Source organism: Physeter macrocephalus, chromosome 11, assembly GCF_002837175.3.
Source record: "Physeter macrocephalus isolate SW-GA chromosome 11, ASM283717v5, whole genome shotgun sequence".
Classification (NCBI taxonomy): Eukaryota; Metazoa; Chordata; class Mammalia; order Artiodactyla; family Physeteridae; genus Physeter; species Physeter macrocephalus.
Window position 1 is genome coordinate 37858408 of NC_041224.1, and position 21086 is coordinate 37879493.

General features: G+C 44.0%; 1 protein-coding gene across 1 annotated transcript in view; it reads left to right on the forward strand.

Moving 5' to 3' along the window:
- The window catches only part of TRPM1 (transient receptor potential cation channel subfamily M member 1), a 64700-nt gene extending 51151 nt beyond the window's left edge, over positions 1–13549 (forward strand). The window contains 7 exon segments of the mRNA XM_028495284.2: positions 879–1010; positions 3060–3188; positions 5536–5787; positions 6887–7061; positions 9442–9586; positions 11092–11294; positions 12221–13549. Of these exon segments, the coding sequence (XP_028351085.1) occupies positions 879–1010; positions 3060–3188; positions 5536–5787; positions 6887–7061; positions 9442–9586; positions 11092–11294; positions 12221–12426 (1242 nt within the window). The 3' untranslated portion in view covers positions 12427–13549.
- Positions 13550–21086: the final 7537 nt, after the last annotated feature.

The following is a 21086-nucleotide window of genomic DNA, read 5'->3' on the forward strand; positions in this document are numbered from 1 at the left end:
TTCGCGCCCCGGTCTGGGAGGATCCCACATGCCGCGGAGCGGCTGGGCCCGTGAGCCATGGCCGCTGAGCCTGCGCGTCCGGAGCCTGTGCTCCACAACGGGAGAGGCCGCAGCAGAGGGAGGCCCGCGTACCACCAAAAAAAAAAATAAATAAAAAAAAATAAATCCACTTTTCTCATCATACCTAGGTTATCATGGGGATTCTTCTCCCACCAACCATCTTGTTTTTGGAATTTCGCACCTGTGATGACTTCTCATATCAAACATCCAAGGAAAACGAAGACGGCAAAGAAAAAGAGGAGGAGAATGTGGTCAGTGATACCCTTGATTCTAAAAGTATCCATCAACTCTCATTTTCAAAATAGTTGTGATTTCTCTCGCTGTGAATTTAGAAACTGCAAGAATTGGGGACATTTTTATAATCCTTTTTTAACATCTTTATTGGAGTATAATTGCTTTACAATGGTGTGTTAGTTTCTGCTTTATAACAAAGTGAATCAGCTATACATATACATATATCCCAATATCTCCTCACATATACATATATCTCCATAACCCCTCCCTCTTGCGTCTCCCTCCCACCCTCCCTATCCCACCCCTCTAGGTGGTCACAGAGCACTGAGCTGATCTCCCTGTGCTATGCAGCTGCTTCCCACTAGCTATCTATTTTACATTTGGTAGTGTATATATGTCCATGCCACTCTCTCACTTCGTCTCAGCTTACCCTTCCCCCTCTCCGTGTCCTCAAGTCCATTCTCTACGTCTGCGTCTTTTATAATCCTTGATTTTTGAGGCACCTGTCTGTTAAATATGGTGCTGGAGTCCAAGGCGTTTCCCATCTGGCAGCCTGCTTGCCACGTGCTCTGCTCTGTTTCCAGGATGCAAATGCAGACCCTGGCTCGAGAAAGGGGGACGAGGAGAATGAACAAAAAAAGCAAAGAAGTGTTCCCATCGGGACCAAGATCTGCGAATTCTACAACGCTCCTATTGTCAAGTTCTGGTTTTACACGGTAAGTTCCCCACCCTTAGCCTTCACCATTTAGCATGTTTTAGACATGTCAGAATCAAGAAAATTGTCAAGGGCTTAAAAAAAGTGTTTTTTTTTTAAAAAATCAATGGATTAAAATTAATTATGAAAACAGAAGTGGGACTAACTCAGAATCTTCAACTAAAATTGGATCTAGATAGATATCTTGTCATATATTTATACATAGGAATGTGGCCAGCCTAGCCTCAAATACACCATTTCATAAAGCAAAATAGTCATATTATATTTGCTCAAGATGAAGGATTTTTCAAATGTCTTTAGTAATACAAACTTAGGGAGGTAGAGTTTTATTCCAACAATGAACAAAGATGACTAGTATTTAAGAGCAAGCTCACAGATGTCATTTTTCAGGAGACTGACGGGGTTACTCAAAGAGTAGGGTTGAACCCAGAGCATGAAGTCCTGCAATAAAGGAGCAAATCAAGGCATCTCCGCTCTCAAGTGCAGGCCACACTGACCCTGTGACCACACACTCTCCTCCAGCCCCATCAGTGGCCTCTGTCTGGACAGCTCCAGCAGAGTGGTGCACCCAGAACAAGAGTGGTCCAGCCTTATGCACGCGGATGGGCAGGGAAAGTGGGGCGAGGAGACTGGAGCAGCTTGGAAGGCTTTGGAGGAAACTGGCTCAGGTGCAGGCCGTCCCAGCAGGGGTGGCAGGCATGCTGTGGTTCCTGCAACCACTGTGGTCTGGGGGAGGGACAATACTCATGAAGTCCCAAATGCCGAGCAGAAGCACACGCCTGGCACGTCCTGGCACTGCAGTCCCATTAGTGACTGGTCACGAGCAGGTGATGGGAGGTGAGGGGCCAGGTCCAAAGCCATGGACAGGGTGATGGAGGAGGAGGGAAGAAGGCAGAGGCAGAGCTCTGGGGCATGGCACCCAGCGGGCTGCATGGGGACCCAGGCCAACTATAGCCTGGACACCCAACCTTTTGGCAGCCACATCTGGCGATACCACCAAAGCCACAGCTGCCCACCTGTTCTGGTCAGAACCAGCTGAGGACCAGGAAGATACCTGGCCTCCACAGATGCGTATGAAGAGGGCGGGGCCAGGGGGCTGATGAGCCTTGGGCGTCTCCCCAGGGCCTCTCCCCAGGGTCTCTAAATGCTGCCTCTGGATGTGGGGAGGGGGTCGCACGTTTTATAGCTTGCCAGGGGTTCCCAGCGCAACCCCACTTTGAGAACTCTGGCTCCAATCCTCCTGCAAAGACTAGATAGTGGATACATGGGATGCTAAAACTTAAACAATCAGGAGGGGGGCATCTTTAAAAAAAAAAAAAAGGTTGCGAATCACAAATATAGTTGCCAGTATACACCCTCCCGCCACCTCCCCAAGACTTCAGAAGGGGCCTGTACCCGTGGTGCGTACAGCTTCAGAGTGAATCAACCTCGGTCATCTTCAGACCACCTCCCTCCACCTCATAGCTCACTTCCATATCCCTCCCAACTCTACATGCCACAAGGATAGGCACCCTGCTGTGGGCACAGCACATCACGGACATATCAGGGCTGACCGCGGGGCCTCAAGGCAGGTGTGTGTACCTGGGAAGACACTTCATTGTCATCCTCCTCCCTTCGAACCTCCCACATTCATCAGCAGTGGAAAGGTTCAAGAAGGAAATTTGCAAGGCAGGGAAGAGTCAGTAACATTTTCCAATTTCCAGGAATGTAGAGGGCACACCAGTCAACTACTAAAAGTTTCCCGACTCATCATAATTTCGTGCAACTTTATAACTTCCCCTTGAGGCTGATAGTAGCAACAAATACACCTTCATTTAGAGAATGGACTGTCAGTGCCCATATTGCACTAAAGTACAAAATGCCTCCCCATCTGCCTCAAAGTCCTCTGCCTGCACCGGTGATGTGAGTGGAAGTTTTCCTCTAAAGGATTCGGTGTACCTGGAAATGAAAATTTGTGTTAGAAGATGTGTCCACTTGTAAATAGGGTTTTGAAGCTTTTTTCAGGCACGCGTGACCTCCCCAGACACTCCTCACGGTTTCTGCCTTTCAGATATCTTACCTGGGTTACCTACTGCTGTTCAACTACGTCATCCTGGTGCGGATGGAGCGCTGGCCCTGCCTCCAGGAGTGGATCGTCATCTCCTACATCGTGAGCCTGGCCCTGGAGAAAATTCGGGAGGTGATGCTCCAAAGGCCTGTCCCAGCCCCACACACCACTGACTTCAATTCGGATGTATCTTCTTTTAAAAAAAAAACAAAACTTTTTTTTTTTTTTTTTTTTTGGCTGTGGGGCGTGCAGGATCTTAGTTCCCCAGCCAGGGATCGGACCCATATGCCCCCTGCAGTGGAAGCACAGAGTCTTAGCCACTGGACCGCCAGGGAAGTCCCCAGATGTAGCTCCTTATTTTAAAAACGTATCATGCAAATCCCAAGTGCCGTGGAACTTTTCTTTCGAGGTGTCACAATCCCAAGTTGATTCCGTTCCCTTGCTTGAGATTTATACACCTTCTGCTTCCAACTGAATTTGAACTTGGAAATCAAAACACAGGGCAGAATAGATGGTGTTTAGTAATAAAAATAAGTCTGAGTGCCTAGAAAAGCAGCATAAATTCTGCCAGGCACCTGAGATAAACCAGTGATTCCAACTGGGTACAAATTTGGGCTCCGTTTTCTCGGGGCCGGAAGTAGAAAGGGAGATGTAGGAGATGACATTTCTCCTGTAACTCAGGACTTTGAACCACACTGTCCTCCCTCCAACCCAGATGGGGATTCTTGTGCAAGGAGTTTATTAAAGGAGAGCTCCCAGGAGAGCAGAGAGAGGCAGCAGGGTGGCCAGGCCAGAAGAGGGGACGGGGCTGAACAAGGTGTGGCTTCAGTGGAATCTGTCCCTGGCCGAATCCTGCAGGGGACTCTGAGTGTATTTAATACTGTAGAGTCTGTCCCACTTTGACCAAAGAGAACAGACTTTTGTACCCACATCAGCCAGCCATCAGCATCTCTGGGAAAGCGGCTGCAATTGCCCAAGGGGGCAGGTGGGAGCCGAACAGCGGCACCTGCAGCAGATGGGGGCTGGGCGCACCCACCTGGTGGAAGCCTCCAGTGCCTCTGGGCAGGCTGCCAGCGCAACTGCTGCAAACAGAGGGAACAGGATTTTCAAAGAAGTGTTGAAAAAGGACAGACACCATCTCTTTCAGACTCATGTCACAGGAGACTTGAAACTAACGTGTAACTTCAAGAGGGCAACCCCTGCAGGCAGCAGAGGAAATATGAGCCAGGTCCTTTTCTTTCTAATATAATCTGCAAGTTTTAATTCTTTATATCAGTTTATAAAGGGAAAGCTTACAGCCAAGAGAAAGTGAACTTGAGAATGCATACAGCAGAATTTCATATTCTTTCTCCCACTGATAGGGAACCAATATTCTTATTTTGCAATCAGCAGTGACCCTTTCACTGAACTGAAAAATTATCACTGGCAACTTCTTCCCAGGAGAGCTAATTCGAGGCTGTCAGTCTGATGACAGCCCGAGAAATGCAGAGTGCCAAATCTAAAATGTTATAACCCATCTCCTACTACTCCTGTTTCTTTTCTAGCTGGGCTTCACTCAAACTTTGCCCACTTTACAACTGGGATTTCCCAAGTGGCCTGCCGTGCCATCTCTAGGGACACCGTGAGCTCACTGAGCATCAGCCATATGCTGACACTGTTCTTTACCCCCAGTTATAGGAAAGAGGGTGGGCGGCCATCAGTCAGAGTGCACAGGTTGTTAAACTAGTGAACGCCTTCGGGGTTGGCCCATAAATAGCCACCACCCCATCCCACCCCCTGGAGTCCCCAGAACCTCCCCAGAGTCTCGGTAAGTAAAGGGGTACCACTTTTAAGACCCCCACCCTGCTGCACGCCATAGCTGCATACGTGGGGCTTGATCTAAGTGTGCCCGTGCCTGCTGCTTGTTAAATATTTTCAGGTTTACTCTGAGGAAGTGTCCCTTTAATCAGTGGTGATTTTGAAAGGGTAAGCTCTCAAGCAGGAGAAAATCAAGTTCAGCTTTCCCCTGACTTCCCATCTCTTGAGTTACAAAGCAATTTTGGCTGATAAACATTTCCCACCCCAGTTCTGCCATCTCCCTTGGGTGGATTGCCCCTCTGTGGGACCACACAGGTTTATCTCTGCTCTAGAGTTTTCCTCCTGGACTAACTCTGGAACGTGGGCTCACAGGCAAGTGTCCAGAGAATTAGAAATGGGATCCAAAGCCAGCTACTTTAATTACAGCCAGAGGGACATAATTTAGAAGGCATTTCCTGAGAGTTTGTGAAACCCTGACTCTAGGAATACAGAGGATTTTGTGGAATTTCCCTTTCTAGATATGTTTTTCTGCCTGAGAAGATTAGTACATAGAAGTCTTGAGCAGGAAAGGGGACCAGATGCCCTGGAATGCTGCTCCAGTCCTAATGTCCCAAGATTCTAAGAAGACAAGTCTCCCAATACCACACTTCCTTGTTTTTTGTTCTTTGGCATTTCTTTACAGATCCTCATGTCAGAACCCGGTAAACTCAGCCAGAAAATAAAAGTTTGGCTTCAGGAATATTGGAACATCACAGACCTCGTGGCCATTTCCATGTTCATGATTGGAGCCATCCTCCGCCTACAGAAGCAGCCCTACATGGGCTATGGCCGTGTGATCTACTGCGTGGATATCATCTTCTGGTACATCCGTGTCCTGGACATCTTTGGTGTCAACAAGTATCTGGGACCCTACGTGATGATGATCGGAAAGATGGTTAGTCCTGACGCCCCGTGAGTAACTACAGACACCGAGACTGTGGTTAGGATCTGAGGCCAGGCCTCCAGCATGGCTCTGTTGCATTTCATTTGATCTTTCCCTTGCAGTTGGTTTCCTACAGGAAATGTTCTTTGCTTTAAGATACATAGTTCTTCTATATACTGACAATTTAATTAAATCCAATTGGCGAACATGAGGTTGAGGGCCTACTGTAGGTACATGTATTTCTGGCAATAACCTGATGCATAACCTCCTAATGTGAAGTAGAAGCCAGAGACAAAGGGGGCCCGGGGTCAACTTCCCCTACCCCTACCCCCTCTAGACAGTTGTCAGCTCATGTGGTCTGGCCTGGAGTGGACACAGGCAATTCGTGTGATGAGGTCAAGACAAATCCATGGCAACATTTACTCGAGAACAGGCCATAAAATATGAAACTAAAAATGAACCAGCAGATCATCCTTACATCACTTAAAATAGCCCAAGTGTTGGGACTGGTCCCAGAAGAAAGGAAGTCTTCCAAGCTTAGGAATAACTCTCTGTAGGGCAAGTGGTTTTGAGCAAAGGGATATATGGTTGAGCTAATCCCAGCCAGGGGGCCCTCATCTTCAGGGATGTTCAAAATTAAGAATTATATAAGGTCAGTATCCATAGTAACCAGAGCATTGCGCATTGTAACTACTCACTGTTTGTATAATGAATGAATATCAGTATGTGCTCTCAACTCACGATCTCATTACCTCCTTAGATATCTACTCCTCTTACTCCTTAGTTTCCCTCACAAATTCCTATATTTTCTCATAATTGTTCCCTTTCTCCATTTGCAGTTATAGTTACTAGAGGAATTTGTTTATGGGTAACAATAGAGGAGAGGAAAGATTGAGAGCATGAGATGAGAATGGCAATGTTCTAGAATAAGGTGTATGCGTTGCATGAAGTACAAGAATCAGTAGCCCATGGATGGGATGGAGGGAGGGGAAAGAAGCTTCCTCCATCCTAATTAAGCACTCATAAAGTCTTTGAGGAGCACAATGTAATGAACCAGGTGAACTTGGCCCATGAGTCAAGACAGTAAGAGGCCCATTTCCTCTCTCTTCAGATGATTGACATGCTGTATTTTGTGGTCATCATGCTGGTGGTGTTGATGAGTTTCGGAGTAGCCCGTCAAGCCATTTTGCATCCAGATGAGGAGCCTTCTTGGAAACTGGCCCGAAACATCTTCTACATGCCCTACTGGATGATCTACGGAGAGGTGTTTGCAGACCAGATAGACCGTAAGAATAGAATTCATAGTAAGATTCTCTTCCCTGCTTCCCAAGGCAGATGATCAGTTCCAAATTAATGGAAGAGCCTGTGTTAATTTGGGAATAAAGTATTTTTTATTCTGCCATAGGCATCAAATTATTTTATGAAGAAATCAGTGCAGATTATGAAATACAGATTTTTGAGACATCGGTCCTGTCTTCTACTCTGAGAACCACTAACTGGAATTCTGAGTCTCACATCTCTTGAGCATGTCCTACACATGAATGTAGTCCCAATGCCAACATCCTAATTTTTCTTCAACCTGAATCTCTTCCTGCCCTGAGATAGAGCTGGTAGTGTTATTTCAGTCAAATGAGATAGTGACTATTGCCATGTGTCATCCTCTTCTTCAAGCTTCAGAACCCATTTTCCACATAGCTATCCATTTCTTCTTCACTCCTGGAGTGATATTTTTGTATTATCAACAGTATTCTGGATGTTAGCAGAGGAAATGAGCTGCAATCCTGCATGGATTTCTGGGGAATGCAGGCCCCAGCTCTGCCCAGGCTGAGCTGGTAGGTCACAGTGTCTCTTGTGTTGTAAGGAAGTGAAGATGAAATGCTCTTATGCTATTTCACCCAGACAGTTACGGCATCACCAATGAACGAGCATCTTCAGACCTATTTTCATGTTAGCACCAATATTTTAATTTGCATGCTGTGCTCTGTCAAAAAGCACCAGGTACAATAGCATGGCTGCTACTTCCAGTAGAAGCAGAAGCTTCTTGAGAATAGAAGGTTCTGAGCAGAAGCTTCTTGAGAATAGAAGGTTCTGAACATCCTTGCTTTGTAGGAAATGCAGGGTTGTTCAGTATATCTCCACTAAGTGAGACTAATAACCAGTTGCACAATGCCTTCTACGTACTGGCTTTCATCACGTGATTCAGAACATATCCTTATCATGAGTATCTCAGAGTCAATTAGCAAATGTGTTTGTAGCTTGGTAAACCAGAACATAAAAATCTAATTTGGTTTCAAAGGAATATTAGCTTCAGTAAACATACATAAATGCTAAAAGTCCCTGGATCCAGACGTAAGTTGTAATATTTTTATTTATTTTTTTTTAAATTGGGTAACAAGAGAAGATGAAGAGGCAAACTTGAGGCTATTTTCAGTAACACCATGAAATGTAGGTTTTCAATTCTTGGTCTGATTATTTCATAATAATTTTATATTTATTTGTGCTTATGATGTGTTTGTGTTGGGATACAGGGAATGCTTGATTGGTTAACCTACATGTTAAAATGATCATCTGTCAGTAACCTCATGTCTTTTTCACAGTTTTTTTCACTAGTGAGTTTTGCTATTGCTTATGACGTGGTAAAATAAATATTCATGAAATATATATACATATTTCCTAGAATTAATAATGTGTAAAATTCACCTAAGTAGATCACTGTTTCCAAGTGTGAATCTGTAATTCCTAAGCTTGAACACTTTACATTTCTTGACAGCAAAACAGTTTTTGTGTTGTTCATCATTTGTTTGACTTTTCTCTCAACTGTCTTATTTTTTTTCTTCCTTCCTGTCAAAACTAAAAAAAATAAAATGCTGCTTTCCAATCACTCTATAGTCTACGCCATGGAAATTAATCGTAAGTTTATGCATAATTGATGACTCTAGTCCATGAAATGTGTGTATTAATTAGTTTCTTCCTCAGCTAATTACCGATAGTCTTATACCAGTTTCAAATATTTCTCGTTTTCTGGTGTCAGTACTTTTTTAAACGATAAGGAAGTGAAAAGTAAATAGAGTGTAAATTCATGGATATTACTTCACTAATTACTGTTGAGATCATCCTATCTTTTTCTTCAGAAAATAAGTCCCATATGATCAAAGTGGCATTTCAAATGAGCAGAGAGAGAAAAGATTCTTTTTCAAACATCACTCAGAACAGTCAATTAATGGATTGGAGGCTAGATGGGATCCTTACCTCCTACCTCATAATAAAATTTTTTGCAAAGTTAATGTACAAATGACCAAGAAGACAACATAAGTTAATGTTAAGTAATTAGAAGACCCAATCACTTTCTAATGGATAACAGTAAAGAAACCATAGATGCATAGATAGATGCATCTGCTTAGAAATGAAGAACTTCTGTATATGACAAACACAACACAGAAATGAGAAAATGTTTACAAATATAACAAGAATGACTATCTGTGAGTGCAGAAATGAGTTCCTTATCTCTTTTGTATGAATTGATATTTTTCACATGGAAAATTATTGCTTATGAATCAGAAAAAAAATAGTAAAAAAGAAATAGGTCCTTTAATAGCATAGGTCAGTTTATTTATTCTTTTCATTCTATGTAAAAGTCAAGCACAAAAAGACAGACTCTCGTTTCAGCTCCTTGTGGTGACAACCAGTATGATGAGGAGGGCAAGCGGCTCCCTCCCTGCATCCCGGGCGCCTGGCTCACGCCCGCCATCATGGCTTGCTACCTGCTGGTGGCCAACATCCTGCTCGTGAACTTGCTCATCGCTGTTTTCAAGTGCGTGTCACCGCTGATGACCGTATATTTGTTATTTATTATTTTACAGATTTTCAGTGTAATCTCAGAAATCTCCCAGGCTGCCCAGGATTTACATGGAATTCCACTAGGGCTTTCAAATGCGTAGAATTTTTCACAAGGTTTTTTTGTTCAACTGTAATCAGCCTTCATGTATTCCTAAATCAAGAGTTGACACTTAAATACATTTAAATTCAATCCTGGTTAGTATTTTAACACTTTTGGCATGTATTTTAATCTAATGAAAATATTTTCTTAGATGAAAGTCTCCTGAGACAGAGGAGATTTATCAAACTGAACCTTGAATTCATTATCAGAGGCACAGAAAGCAAAGTTAATTTCATAGGCTGTGACAATTACTGTACTATTATATGAAATATTTTTCTTATCACTTACTGAATAGAAGATAAAATGGCCTAAGAAAGAAAAGGCTTAAAATCCACAATCAAATTTCTTGTAAAACTTGCCCCTTTTGGCATGATATGTTGAGGATGTGACCATGCTTAATAAATGTTGAAAAAAATTATTTTAGTTTCTAAGATGAAAAATATGAGGGAAAAATCCTTCACAGAAATATAGACTCTCAGAGCTGACCAGGGCATTGGAGAGAATCTGGTTACACTCCTGACGTGACAGATGAGAAAATGAAGGTTGACAGAGGTTAACTGACTTTTCTAAGGTCCCCGTGTAGACAACACACTTGATCAGGATTCCAACAATTCTAGGCTTACTGCCTCCCACTGGAAACTCAAAGAAGACGAAGACTGTACCTACCCAACGTCCAAAATAACCCACCTTAGATCAAAATGTTCAGTAATTAATCAACTCAGTTCCAAAAAAAATGTAGTCAGCTAGTTGACTGAATTTAAATACTTCAAAATGCTTAGTGGGATGGCTCATACCTTTAAATATATGAAATAAAATTTCCTGAGCAGTCAGTAGACTGTGGTGTGGTTTTGCCAGAAAGCAGTGGGTAGCAATTTCAATACACTTCTTTTTCTTTTTTTAAGAAGTCATTATTTTTTATTTTATTTATTTTATTTTATTATTATTATTATTATTTTTGCGGTACGTGGGCCTCTCACAGTCGTGGCCTCTCCCGTTGCGGAACACAGGCTCCGGACATGCAGGCCCAGTGGCCATGGCCCACGGGCCCAGCCGCTCCGCGGCATGTGGGATCTTCCCGGACCGGGGCACGAACCTGCATCCCCTGCATCGGCAGGCGGACTCTCAACCACTGCGCCACCAGGGAAGCCCAATACACTTAATTCTTAATTATTTATATGAGTAAAATGTCCTTGAATGTTGGTAAGCCACGCTGATAGATAAACCAAAAGACAGGTCATTCAGAGTCAGTACTAACTCGTGGAATGACCCCAAAAGGCCATTTCATTACATATTTTCAATTCAATGTGAGTAATTCTGATTGCCCTGGGAAATCACAATTAAAAGTAATACAACTAACTAAACATGTATTCTTTTTAAAGCAATACCTTCTTTGAAGTAAAGTCAATATCCAACCAAGTGTGGAAATTCCAGCGTTATCAGCTGATTATGACATTTCATGACCGGCCAGTCTTGCCTCCACCAATGATCATTTTAAGCCACGTCTATATAATCATTATGCGTCTCAGCCGCCACTGCAGGAAGAAAAGAGAAGGGGACCAAGATGAACAGGATCGTGGATTGAGTATGTGCAGGACTCTTTCATTTCTATCTTGGGCTAATCTAGAAAGACTATTCTAATTGGATACCTGCATGGAAATCTCCTTAAACTACTTAAATGTGTGAAAACACAGCACTCTATCCAAATGCTATTCTTTGCAGAATGCTTCTCGTTTTATGCTGGTTTTATTCTAGTTTTGTTCATTTATTAGTAATTAATATCACTGAAAGTCCACTCATGAAGAGATGAGAAATTGAGACAGTTCTTGAAAATAACTTTTCTCTATAAATCCAATGTTCCTTTCAAAATGTTTATATATATATATATATATATATATATTTATATATTTATTTATTTTTGGCTGCGTTGGGTTCTTGTTGCTGCGCGAGGGCTTTCTCTAGTTGAGGCGGGTGGTGGTACTCTTGCGGTGGCTTCTCTTGTTGCGGAGCACGGGCTCTAGAGCGCAGGCTCAGTAGTTGTGCGCACGGGCTTAGTTGCTCTGCGGCATGTGGGATCTTCCCGGACCAGGGCTCGAACCCGTGTCCCCTGCGTTGGGAGCCGGATTATTAATCACTGCACGTCAACATTTTGACGTCCTCAAAATGTTTTAGTGTGTTGCATCTAAAGAGAATGGGAAAATACTCCTGTCCACTTGACTCTATCCATAAAATACATGCAAAACATTTTCCGGAAAATCATCCTTGGTTTCGCTTTCCGAATCGCTGTAATTTGGATTTTTTGTTAAAAAGTGAGCCGTTTAGCTCCAGCGGAAATATCAGTATGATCGCCGCACATTACAAGGAGTCTTTGGGTGATAACCAGTGGCAGGAGCAGGGAGCTGCCTGCAAGGGATGGGGAAGGGAGCTTGGTTAAAGGTGGGCTGTGAAATTCGAAAGGATGCACCTACCTGGCTGGTTTCTCACGTGGCAACTGCTTCTGCCTTTGCACAGAGCTGTTTCTCAGCGACGAGGAGCTGAAGAGGCTGCACGAGTTTGAGGAGCAGTGTGTCCGGGAGCATTTCCAGGAGAAGGAAGACGAGCAGCAGTCGTCCAGCGAGGAGCGCATTCGCGTCACTTGTGAGAGGTGCGCCTGGGGCATGACCACCGCGGGGCGCGGGGCGCAGAGCCAAAGGGTGCGGCTCCTCCGTCCCGTCTAAGGGGAATGCCAAGTCCATTTACACATACACTCCCAGTCCTCCTGTTGACTCAACTTTGGCTTTTTAACGTGTTCCCTACCCCCCAAAGTAGTGTGAAAGTTCCAAATGATGGTTATATATTGTATATAGAAGGGAATGATGACATTTATCACAAATATTCCAGGCCAAAACCAAACCAAAACAAACAAAACCCTGATGGTTCCTGCCCATCCCCAAAGTGGGCGCTTTTACAATACAATACGTGGAGAGAACCGTCAGGTGCAGGGCTGTGTAACTGCTGGGGACGTTTCTCCACGCCCTTGACATATGTTGTTGCCTTGGCCAAGTGTGGTCTGCCCCGGCTTGACCTCCTGATCCTGACTTGTGCTCTCCTTGCTCCTTCCCAACACCTTTCCTACCTCACGGAGCAGAGGTACAGGAGGGGCAGAGGCGTCTGTCTTGGGTGCCAAGCAAGATCAGCATCATCAAGATGTCAGTGCTTACTACGTGGGGAATGGACTGCTTGCCTGTATGGGGCAGTGAGTAAATGAGCACAGGAGGGCAGGTCAGGGATGAACAGAAAGGGTGATGTGTTCCATACTTTATAGTATTGCTTTTCCTGCGGCTGCAAACTGCAGAGCAACCAGCAAAGGTAGACGGGAAGAATCAACCCGCACTTGAGACATTTTTTGAATCATAATTTTTGAGAACGTTGATCACTTCATAAAAGCAACTGAAGCTTGTTAAAGAGCATGAGAATTGATAAAACGTTGCTCCAAAGAGTTTAATCAACAATGCATGTAGAAGGATGAGCGTGGCGAGGGAGACATAGCTAAGGGGATTCCAGAGCATCATTCTATCCTGGAGTCTTCAGCATTAAAGTTTTCTGATACCGTGTATATCGTCTGATATACGTGTGTATATCGAGAAACATAAAAACATGGTAGGACTTCAAGAGAATATTTCAGCACATACTTCCCAATCAGGGGCCCCAGCAATTATAGCAGAATTCACGATACACTGTGAAATCTTCGTGGTGGGTGTTCAGGCCAGTGCCTCCACCTCAGCCCACAGGAGGGATGATGCATGCCCCCGGCAGCTGCAGAGCTCTACCCCTCCCGCCCTCCTAGACCCAGTCAACTAGCAATCCTACCAGCCAAACTCAAAGGTTATCTGCACCAACCTTTGGCCTTAATAAGGTATATTTTCAATAAAACTTTGGAACACTTCTTTGCTATTTTACTGGTAATTACTAATCTTTCAAGATATAATCATGATTTCATTATGAGAAAGATAAGGTGCCCCCATCTTGATAACGTAACTTCCACTTTCTAGGTAGACATTAACTTGAATGGAATCACAGGCGTAATTTACCATGGATGGAAATGGTGTTCTCTTTCACCCTGCCTCCTCCCCTCCTCCCTTCCCAGAGCAGTGTTTGGATTTTTACCCTTTTTGGACCAAGGCTCCAGGAATGTGGTTATCAGGTCGCTACCAAATTGCATTTTCCCCTTGGGGCTCCGAGCACACGTAAAAGGAATGAAAGTGCTCGGGGCAGTAAAAACAGGCTACTTCCCGTTTGCCTTGGCTGAGCTCCTTGGCTGAGCTCCCCGGGGGTGACGGGAGCACATTCCTGCCCCTCCGGTTCCCTTTGTTGACTCTTTCTTGGCTGAATCATAGGTGAACGCCAGAGACAGAAAGAGGAGGTCCGGAGAAGGGAGCTTTCCTTCACCCTTAACCAGGACCTCTGGGGAGCAAGAGATGGTGGGAGAATGGGAAGAATTAGTTATTTCTACCTAACTGTTGGCACCAGTGATTACTTTTTTTTTCTTTTCTTTTATTGAAGTATAGTTGATTTACAGTGTTGTGTTAGTTTCAGGTGTACAGCAAAGTGATTCAGTTATACATATACATATATCCACTCTTTTTCAGATTCTTTTCCCATATAGGTTATCACAGAATATTGAGTAGAGTTCCCTGTCCTATAAAGTAGGTCCTTTGTCGGTTATCTGTTTTATATACAGTAATGTGTATATGTTAATCCCAAATTCCTAATTTATCTACTTTTTCTGTAGTCGCTTTTTTTTTAAATTGAAGTATAGTTGATCTACAATGTTTCGGGTGTACAGCAAATTGGTTCTGTTATAGTGGTTCCATTATATATATATATATATATGTATATATATATAAATTCTTTTTCAGATTCTTTTTTCTCATAGGTTATTACAAGATGTCGAATGTAGTTCCCTGTGCTATATAGTAGGTGCTTGTCATTTATCTATTCTATACATAATAATGTGTATCTGTTAATCCCAAATACTTAATTTATCCCTCCCATCAGTGATTACTTTTTTGTTTGTTTGTTTGTTTTTTGCGTTACGCGGGCCTCTCACTGCCGTGGCCTCGCCCGTTCCGGAGCACAGGCTCCGGACGCGCAGGCCCAGTGGCCACGGCCCACGGGCCCAGCCGCTCCGCGGCATACGGGATCCCCCCGGACCGGGGCACGAACCCGCGTCCCCCGCATCGGCAGGCGGACTCTCAACCACTGCGCCACCAGGGAAGCCCCAGTGATTACTTTTAAAATCAAATTTTTGAGTACTCAGATGTTTCTGCCACTTCTTTAATCTTCCTTATAGATTTGGTTGCTTTCATTTTCTGTATAACCATTTGCCGTTTGATGATTTTCCTGTTCTTCTCTCAGTGGGACTGGCCCCAGCACCATGTGGACGGCAGGGTCTGGTTAGGGGTTAGCGTCTGTGATCAACACCGTTGGTGTCTGTCCCTTCCTGACCTCCCTGTGGTCCGGGCACCTTGCAAAACCTGGGCCAGTGATTTGCAAACATGTTCACACCGGAGGTTTACACACTTGTCGTGCTCCTCCATGCAGGGTGCTTTGAGGGCTTAGGTTCAGGGACCCAAATTCATGGCTTTCCCCTATTGCTTGGAAAGGTATATATAACATTCTACCAAATTAACCATTTATTTTTATTATAGAATTTCAACATCTTGTAAATTCCAACATTCAGTCCCTCAAGAAGAGATGTACCATGTCACTCAGTTTTTAGCTAACACAGCACTGACTGCAGCCGGGTATTTAACCCAAAGCCCCAGCCACCGGCCCACTCAGCTGTCTCAGGGCACCGCCCTCAGGCTCTTCCTCCCAAAAAACGTCCCCCCTGTGCTCCATGAATAGCACCACTGCCGTCTCATTCAGCAAGAAAGGCACTGGCAAAGCATTTGGAGTCCTCCCTCTTCTGCACTAACAATCCCCAAGTCGGATCACTTCCCCTCACGTATACATCATGGTCCACCCACATCTTTCCTTCTCTACCCCCAGCACCTGAGTACAAGCCAGCATCATTTTTCACTTGGGTTCCTGCAGCTGTCCCCTCAGAAATCAGTCCTTGGAATTCAGTGCTGCTCTTTCAGTCCATTTTACACCAGAGAGACTCTAACCAGCCCCCGCAGCGCCCGTCACCAGCTCGCCTGAAAAGCCCCCTCAGTGGCTCCCACTGCTCCTGGGCCCATGAGGCCCTGCCATCTGTCCAGCCGCACCCTGGACTGTCCGCCCCTCATGCTCAGTCCTCCAGTCTTGCTGGCCCTCTTCCACCCCCTCAAAGCCACTGCTTTCTTCCTGCCACAGGGACTTTGCACATCGTCTTCCCTCCACCTGCTCATCTTTTGGAACTCTGCCCAAATGCCAATTCCTTCTGGCAAACTTCCCTGACCGCTTCACACCTTAGTAGACTAGGTCAGGGCTCTTGGAGTCTAAGCCCCACGAAGGCAGGGACCAGGTACAAATTCCACTCACCACGGTGTTCCCAGAGCCTGCACATGGCCACGTAGCAGGAGCTCGATTTTTTGGAATGAATGAATGACGCCAAAGTTTGTCTCTTGATTTGAATGCAACTTTCTGTCCTGTCCTCCATGAGTTCCCTCCTGGAATATCAAATAGGAAACCAACGATGCTCCCTCTGGATTCAAAACTTTGGTTTTACTCTTACAAATGAAGAACAACCTCAATATGCAAATGATTCTGGTCCCTGTAAAAGGAAGGATCCTTAAGATCAGCGAGATCAAAACAAGAGTTGGTGTTGGTACATGTTGTCTCTTTGCCCAAAGGTATAATATCAGATAAGCAAGAGGGCTGGTGCAGGGACAGCATTTACAAATAACTTCCCAGCACGACCAAGGTAGAACTGGTCAACCTAAACATTCTATTCTCGTCTCACCAGTTTAATAACTGGTAACAAGTATCCCTATCAATTGGAGCTTGAAGCCCACCTCTGTGTCTCTCGCAAACCCACTGTCGAACACACCTTTCTTTTTGTACTTTGGCATCCCCATCACTGGTCCACAGGTTCCAGAGCAATTGAGTTGGAAAGAATCCTTTCTGACAAAACTTTGTTAGAGATTCAGCTTCCATTTCTCAAACAATGAGAATTATGTAATCCAGTGTGTTTACCTTTTTTCATGGCTTCAAGGAAGCTTAGCACCAAACTTAATATTTAATTATAACAAGTGTATTATTGTAGGGTTTGGGAATATGTGGTGTATATTGCTCTCCTTATCTCCTCTACTCTTTCATATATTTTATTCCATTTACATAAATTTATTTTCTATGTCTGATATTTCAAAGTATGCAGGATATAATTCATAAATCACACATTTTAAATGCAGTTGGTCCTATACTTAAGGAACTATAGGTCGTAGAGTAGCCAAACCTATAATAGCAGGCTCTGATTCCCCCAAAACTCTCTGGGTTAAGTGGTTCCTTCTCATATTTGTGGATCTGGGTTAAGGTCTTGGGTTTCCTGTCGGCTTGATGGGAAATCAGCAGTTGATCTTGAGATCTTCTTTGGCGTCCTCTTCCCAAGTGACCAGGAAGAGGAGATTATGGTAAGAAAGACCCTGACAAGAAAGACAAGGAGAGAAACAAGACAGTAATTAGAAAAAGACCTGAAAGAAAGATCAGTCTTAGAAAGGAGGAGGTGATTCCTCTGATGGAGAGGAAGCCGTCCAAAGACACACACGTAGGGATGGAGAAGGTTGGGGAAGAGCTCACCTGAATACCTTAATCTTATAAATTAATAAGAGTCAAGGGTGCTTGGATGATGGGGGAGGGGTGGGATGAAGTGGTGGAGTTTTGACATGCCTCGTAAATGACAATCTTGTCCCTTACCTGACTCTGAAAGCCAATTCAGAGAAAGACGCAGACATCAGACAGAGGTAAAAATCTCAGCTTTATTAGTAATAAATGTTGTGCTAGAGGGTGTGGTCCAGTTCTTGCCAAATGCACACCCCAGAAGTAGATGTCCCCACTGAGTCACAGGCAGCACCAACAGCCTGCAGGCCTCCCATCTTCCCTGCTAAGCTTACCGTTCGACCTAGACAAAGTGAGAATCCACGCTCCCTGCAGGCAGCTGGCTCCCAAAGAGAGAGAGAGAAGCATACTCATGTCCTGGTCCCCAAACTCCAGCCAGAAAATTAATTCTCTCAAGAGTAAATGAGGGACTTCCCTGGTGGCGCAGTGGTTAAGAATTCGCTGCCAATGCAGGGGACACAGGTTCTAGCACTGGTCTGGGAAAATCCCACATGCTGCGGAGCAACTAAGCCCATGAGCCACAACTGCTGGGCCCGCATGCCACAACTACTGAAGCCCGCACGCCTAGAGCCCGTGCTTTCCAACAAGAGAAGCCACTGCAATGAGAAGCCCACGCACTGCAACAAACAGTAGCCCCCACTCACCGCAACTAGAGAAAGCCCACGCGCAGCAACGAAGACCCAACACGGCCAAAAATAAATAAATAAATTTATTTTTTTTAAAAAGAGTAAATGAAAGGCTGAATCACCCAACTGACAGAAACCCAAATTAAAAAAAAAAATGAAAGCAATATAAGAGACCTATGGGATAATTTAAAACGTGCCAATCTATACATAATAGGGATCCTGGAAGGAGAAGAAAGAGAAGAGGGGATTGAAAATGTATTTGAATAAATTATGGGCTCTCACATGTATTAATGTTGATTTTGTCAGGGATTGCATTCTGTGTTCTAGTGAACAGGCCCTTCCTTCTACACAAAGCAAGTGTGTGACTCTGAGTACATTAATTATTGTCACTTGATAAATGGATCTGATTGAGCTGTAACCAGATTGACTGATGCATCTTTACTAAAGTGCATATGACAACACACACAAAAAAAAGAAAGAAAAAAAGAATACTCTGCCTAGTAAGGGTGTTGTATGCCTGAGGCCTTGGGCCAGACAGTATCAGTTTGGTCAAATAGTTTATGCTAACAATATGATTCATGGTGAATGCCTATTTTTTCCTGGGGATCTGGAGTCTGAACAGCTGAGATAAATCATGCTGGCACTGCATGTCTACATGACTGATCCCCAGTAAAAACCCTGGACACCAAGGCTCAGATGAGCTCCTCTAGTTCCCTGGTTGCACATCTTGTCACAAATCATTGCTCAGAGAATTAAGCACATCCACACAACTCCCCTGGGAAAGAAGTTTTGGAAGATTGCACCTGGTTTCTCCTGGAAGTCATGCCCCATGCATCTTTCCCTTTTCTCTCTTTTAATTTCTATCCTTTTACTTCAATAAACCACAGCCACGAGTGTAATAAAAATAAAAAAATAAAAGAATTATGGCTGAAAGCTTCCAAAACCTAAAGAAGGAAACAGATATCCAGATACAGAAAGCAAGCACAGAAGGTCCCAAACAAGATAAACCCAAACAGACCTGCACCAAGACATATTATAATAAAAATGGCAAAAGTTAAAGATAAAGATTCTAAAGGCAGAAAGAGAAAAACAAAGAGTTAATTACAAGGGAAACCCCATAAGGCTATCAGCTTATTTCTCTGCAGAAAGGTTGCAGGTCAGAAGGGAGTGGCAAGATATATTCAAAGTCCTGAAAGGGAAAAATCTGCAACCTAGGATACTCTACCCAGCAAGATTATCAATTAGAATAGAAGGAGAGAGAAAGAATTTCTCAGACAAGCAAAAACTAAAAGAATACAGCAATATCAAACCTGTCCTACAGGAAATATTGAAAGGTCTTCTCTAAATAGAAAAGAAGTAAGAATCTATACAAAAGAGAAAATCACAATTAGAAAGTAAATCACTTAAGTAAGCCAGTACACAGATTAAATGAAACGCTGGAGAGAGGCCAGGAGTTTTACAGTCATGGAAAATTCCGACACGTAAGAAGAAGCAATAGGAATGGTGGAAAGGAACCCGCCCAGCAACATTACAGACTTGAAGCCAGTAGGGAGGATTTGAGTTCACCTTGAGGAAAAATGCAGTAAGAAAGCTGCTAGCCAAGAGATTGCCTGGTGGGAATAATGGCAAACCAGCTGTGACGTTGTATTGGGCCAAGTCAATGTGGCTCCATGACTCTCATAGGTGACCGTGACATACTACAGCCCAAGGGCAAGGATGCAGAAAATAAGCATGATGCACAGCAAAAGGGAGGTTGATGGGACCTTGCGGGTACCACGGTGATGTCAGGGTTTGCAAATGGCAGCATAAACATATTACATCGCCTCCAGCCACCATTTATTCCTGCTCAGCCCTGGAGTCTTAGTCATGATAGATGAAGGCTTAGGGATTGTCACTACTATGTTGGAAGTAAGGGAGAGACAACCCAGGATATATCAATAAGAGCTTCGGGCTTCCCTGGTGGCACAGTGGTTGAGAGCCCGCCTGCCGATGCAGTGGACGCGGGTTCGTGCCCCGGTCCAGGAAGATCCCACATGCCGCGGAGCAGCTAGGCCCGTGAGCCATGGCCACTGAGCCTGTGCGTCCAGAGCCTGTGCTCCGCAACGGGAGAGGCCACAGCAGTGAGAGGCCCGCGTACTGCAAAAAAAAAAAAAAAAAAAAAAAAGCTTCACTGAGTGCCTGACCCGAGTCTGGCCAGAGTACAGAACATAGTCAGAAAAGGCTAATGATTTAGATGATCTGAATTCTAGAAACCAAGGAGGTCTGAGGTGTGGCCATGTTGTTGTGTATAAATGATGCAGCATAGAGGTAGAATCCCAGAGAGCTTAATATTCTTTCAGCAACTACTCAGACTTTTGCTTACTAAAAAGAATGAGGACAGAAGATTTAAGACTTGAGTCTTGTTCTTCGTTTAGTCTTTCACACATAAAAACTCCGTAAGTAAGCACAACCAGGTTCTACCCTGGTTGTTCTCTCTACAATTACTAAACTTAAAAGGCAGCCCCATATGAAGAAGTAGATGGAAATTAAAATAGCTGAATGTAGAATTTGGACAGGATGAGACAACTTTATGATCTATAGACCTGAAATAAAATGACAGGGTAGGAATAGTCTTAAAACTCAATATAGGCGACCATGGGACCTTGAAACATGGGTTTCGTCAAGTATGAACTGGACCTTGTTGCTCCACTAACATTATGTTTTTGTGTTAACTTTTAACTGTATCATTAAGGAAATGTTCCTATGTAATTTATGAGATGCCTGGCAGGTAAAGGGTGATCGTTGCACATGAAAAGATGACTGTACATAAAACAAGTTTTAATAACTGGCTTACTACAGAGCTCCCAATGTCTATGTTCTGTTCTTAGGAAAGACACACAGGAATCTTACCATGAGAACGTGAATGAATGCTGCTAAAAACTCAATACGACTCTAAAAACTCAATACATACT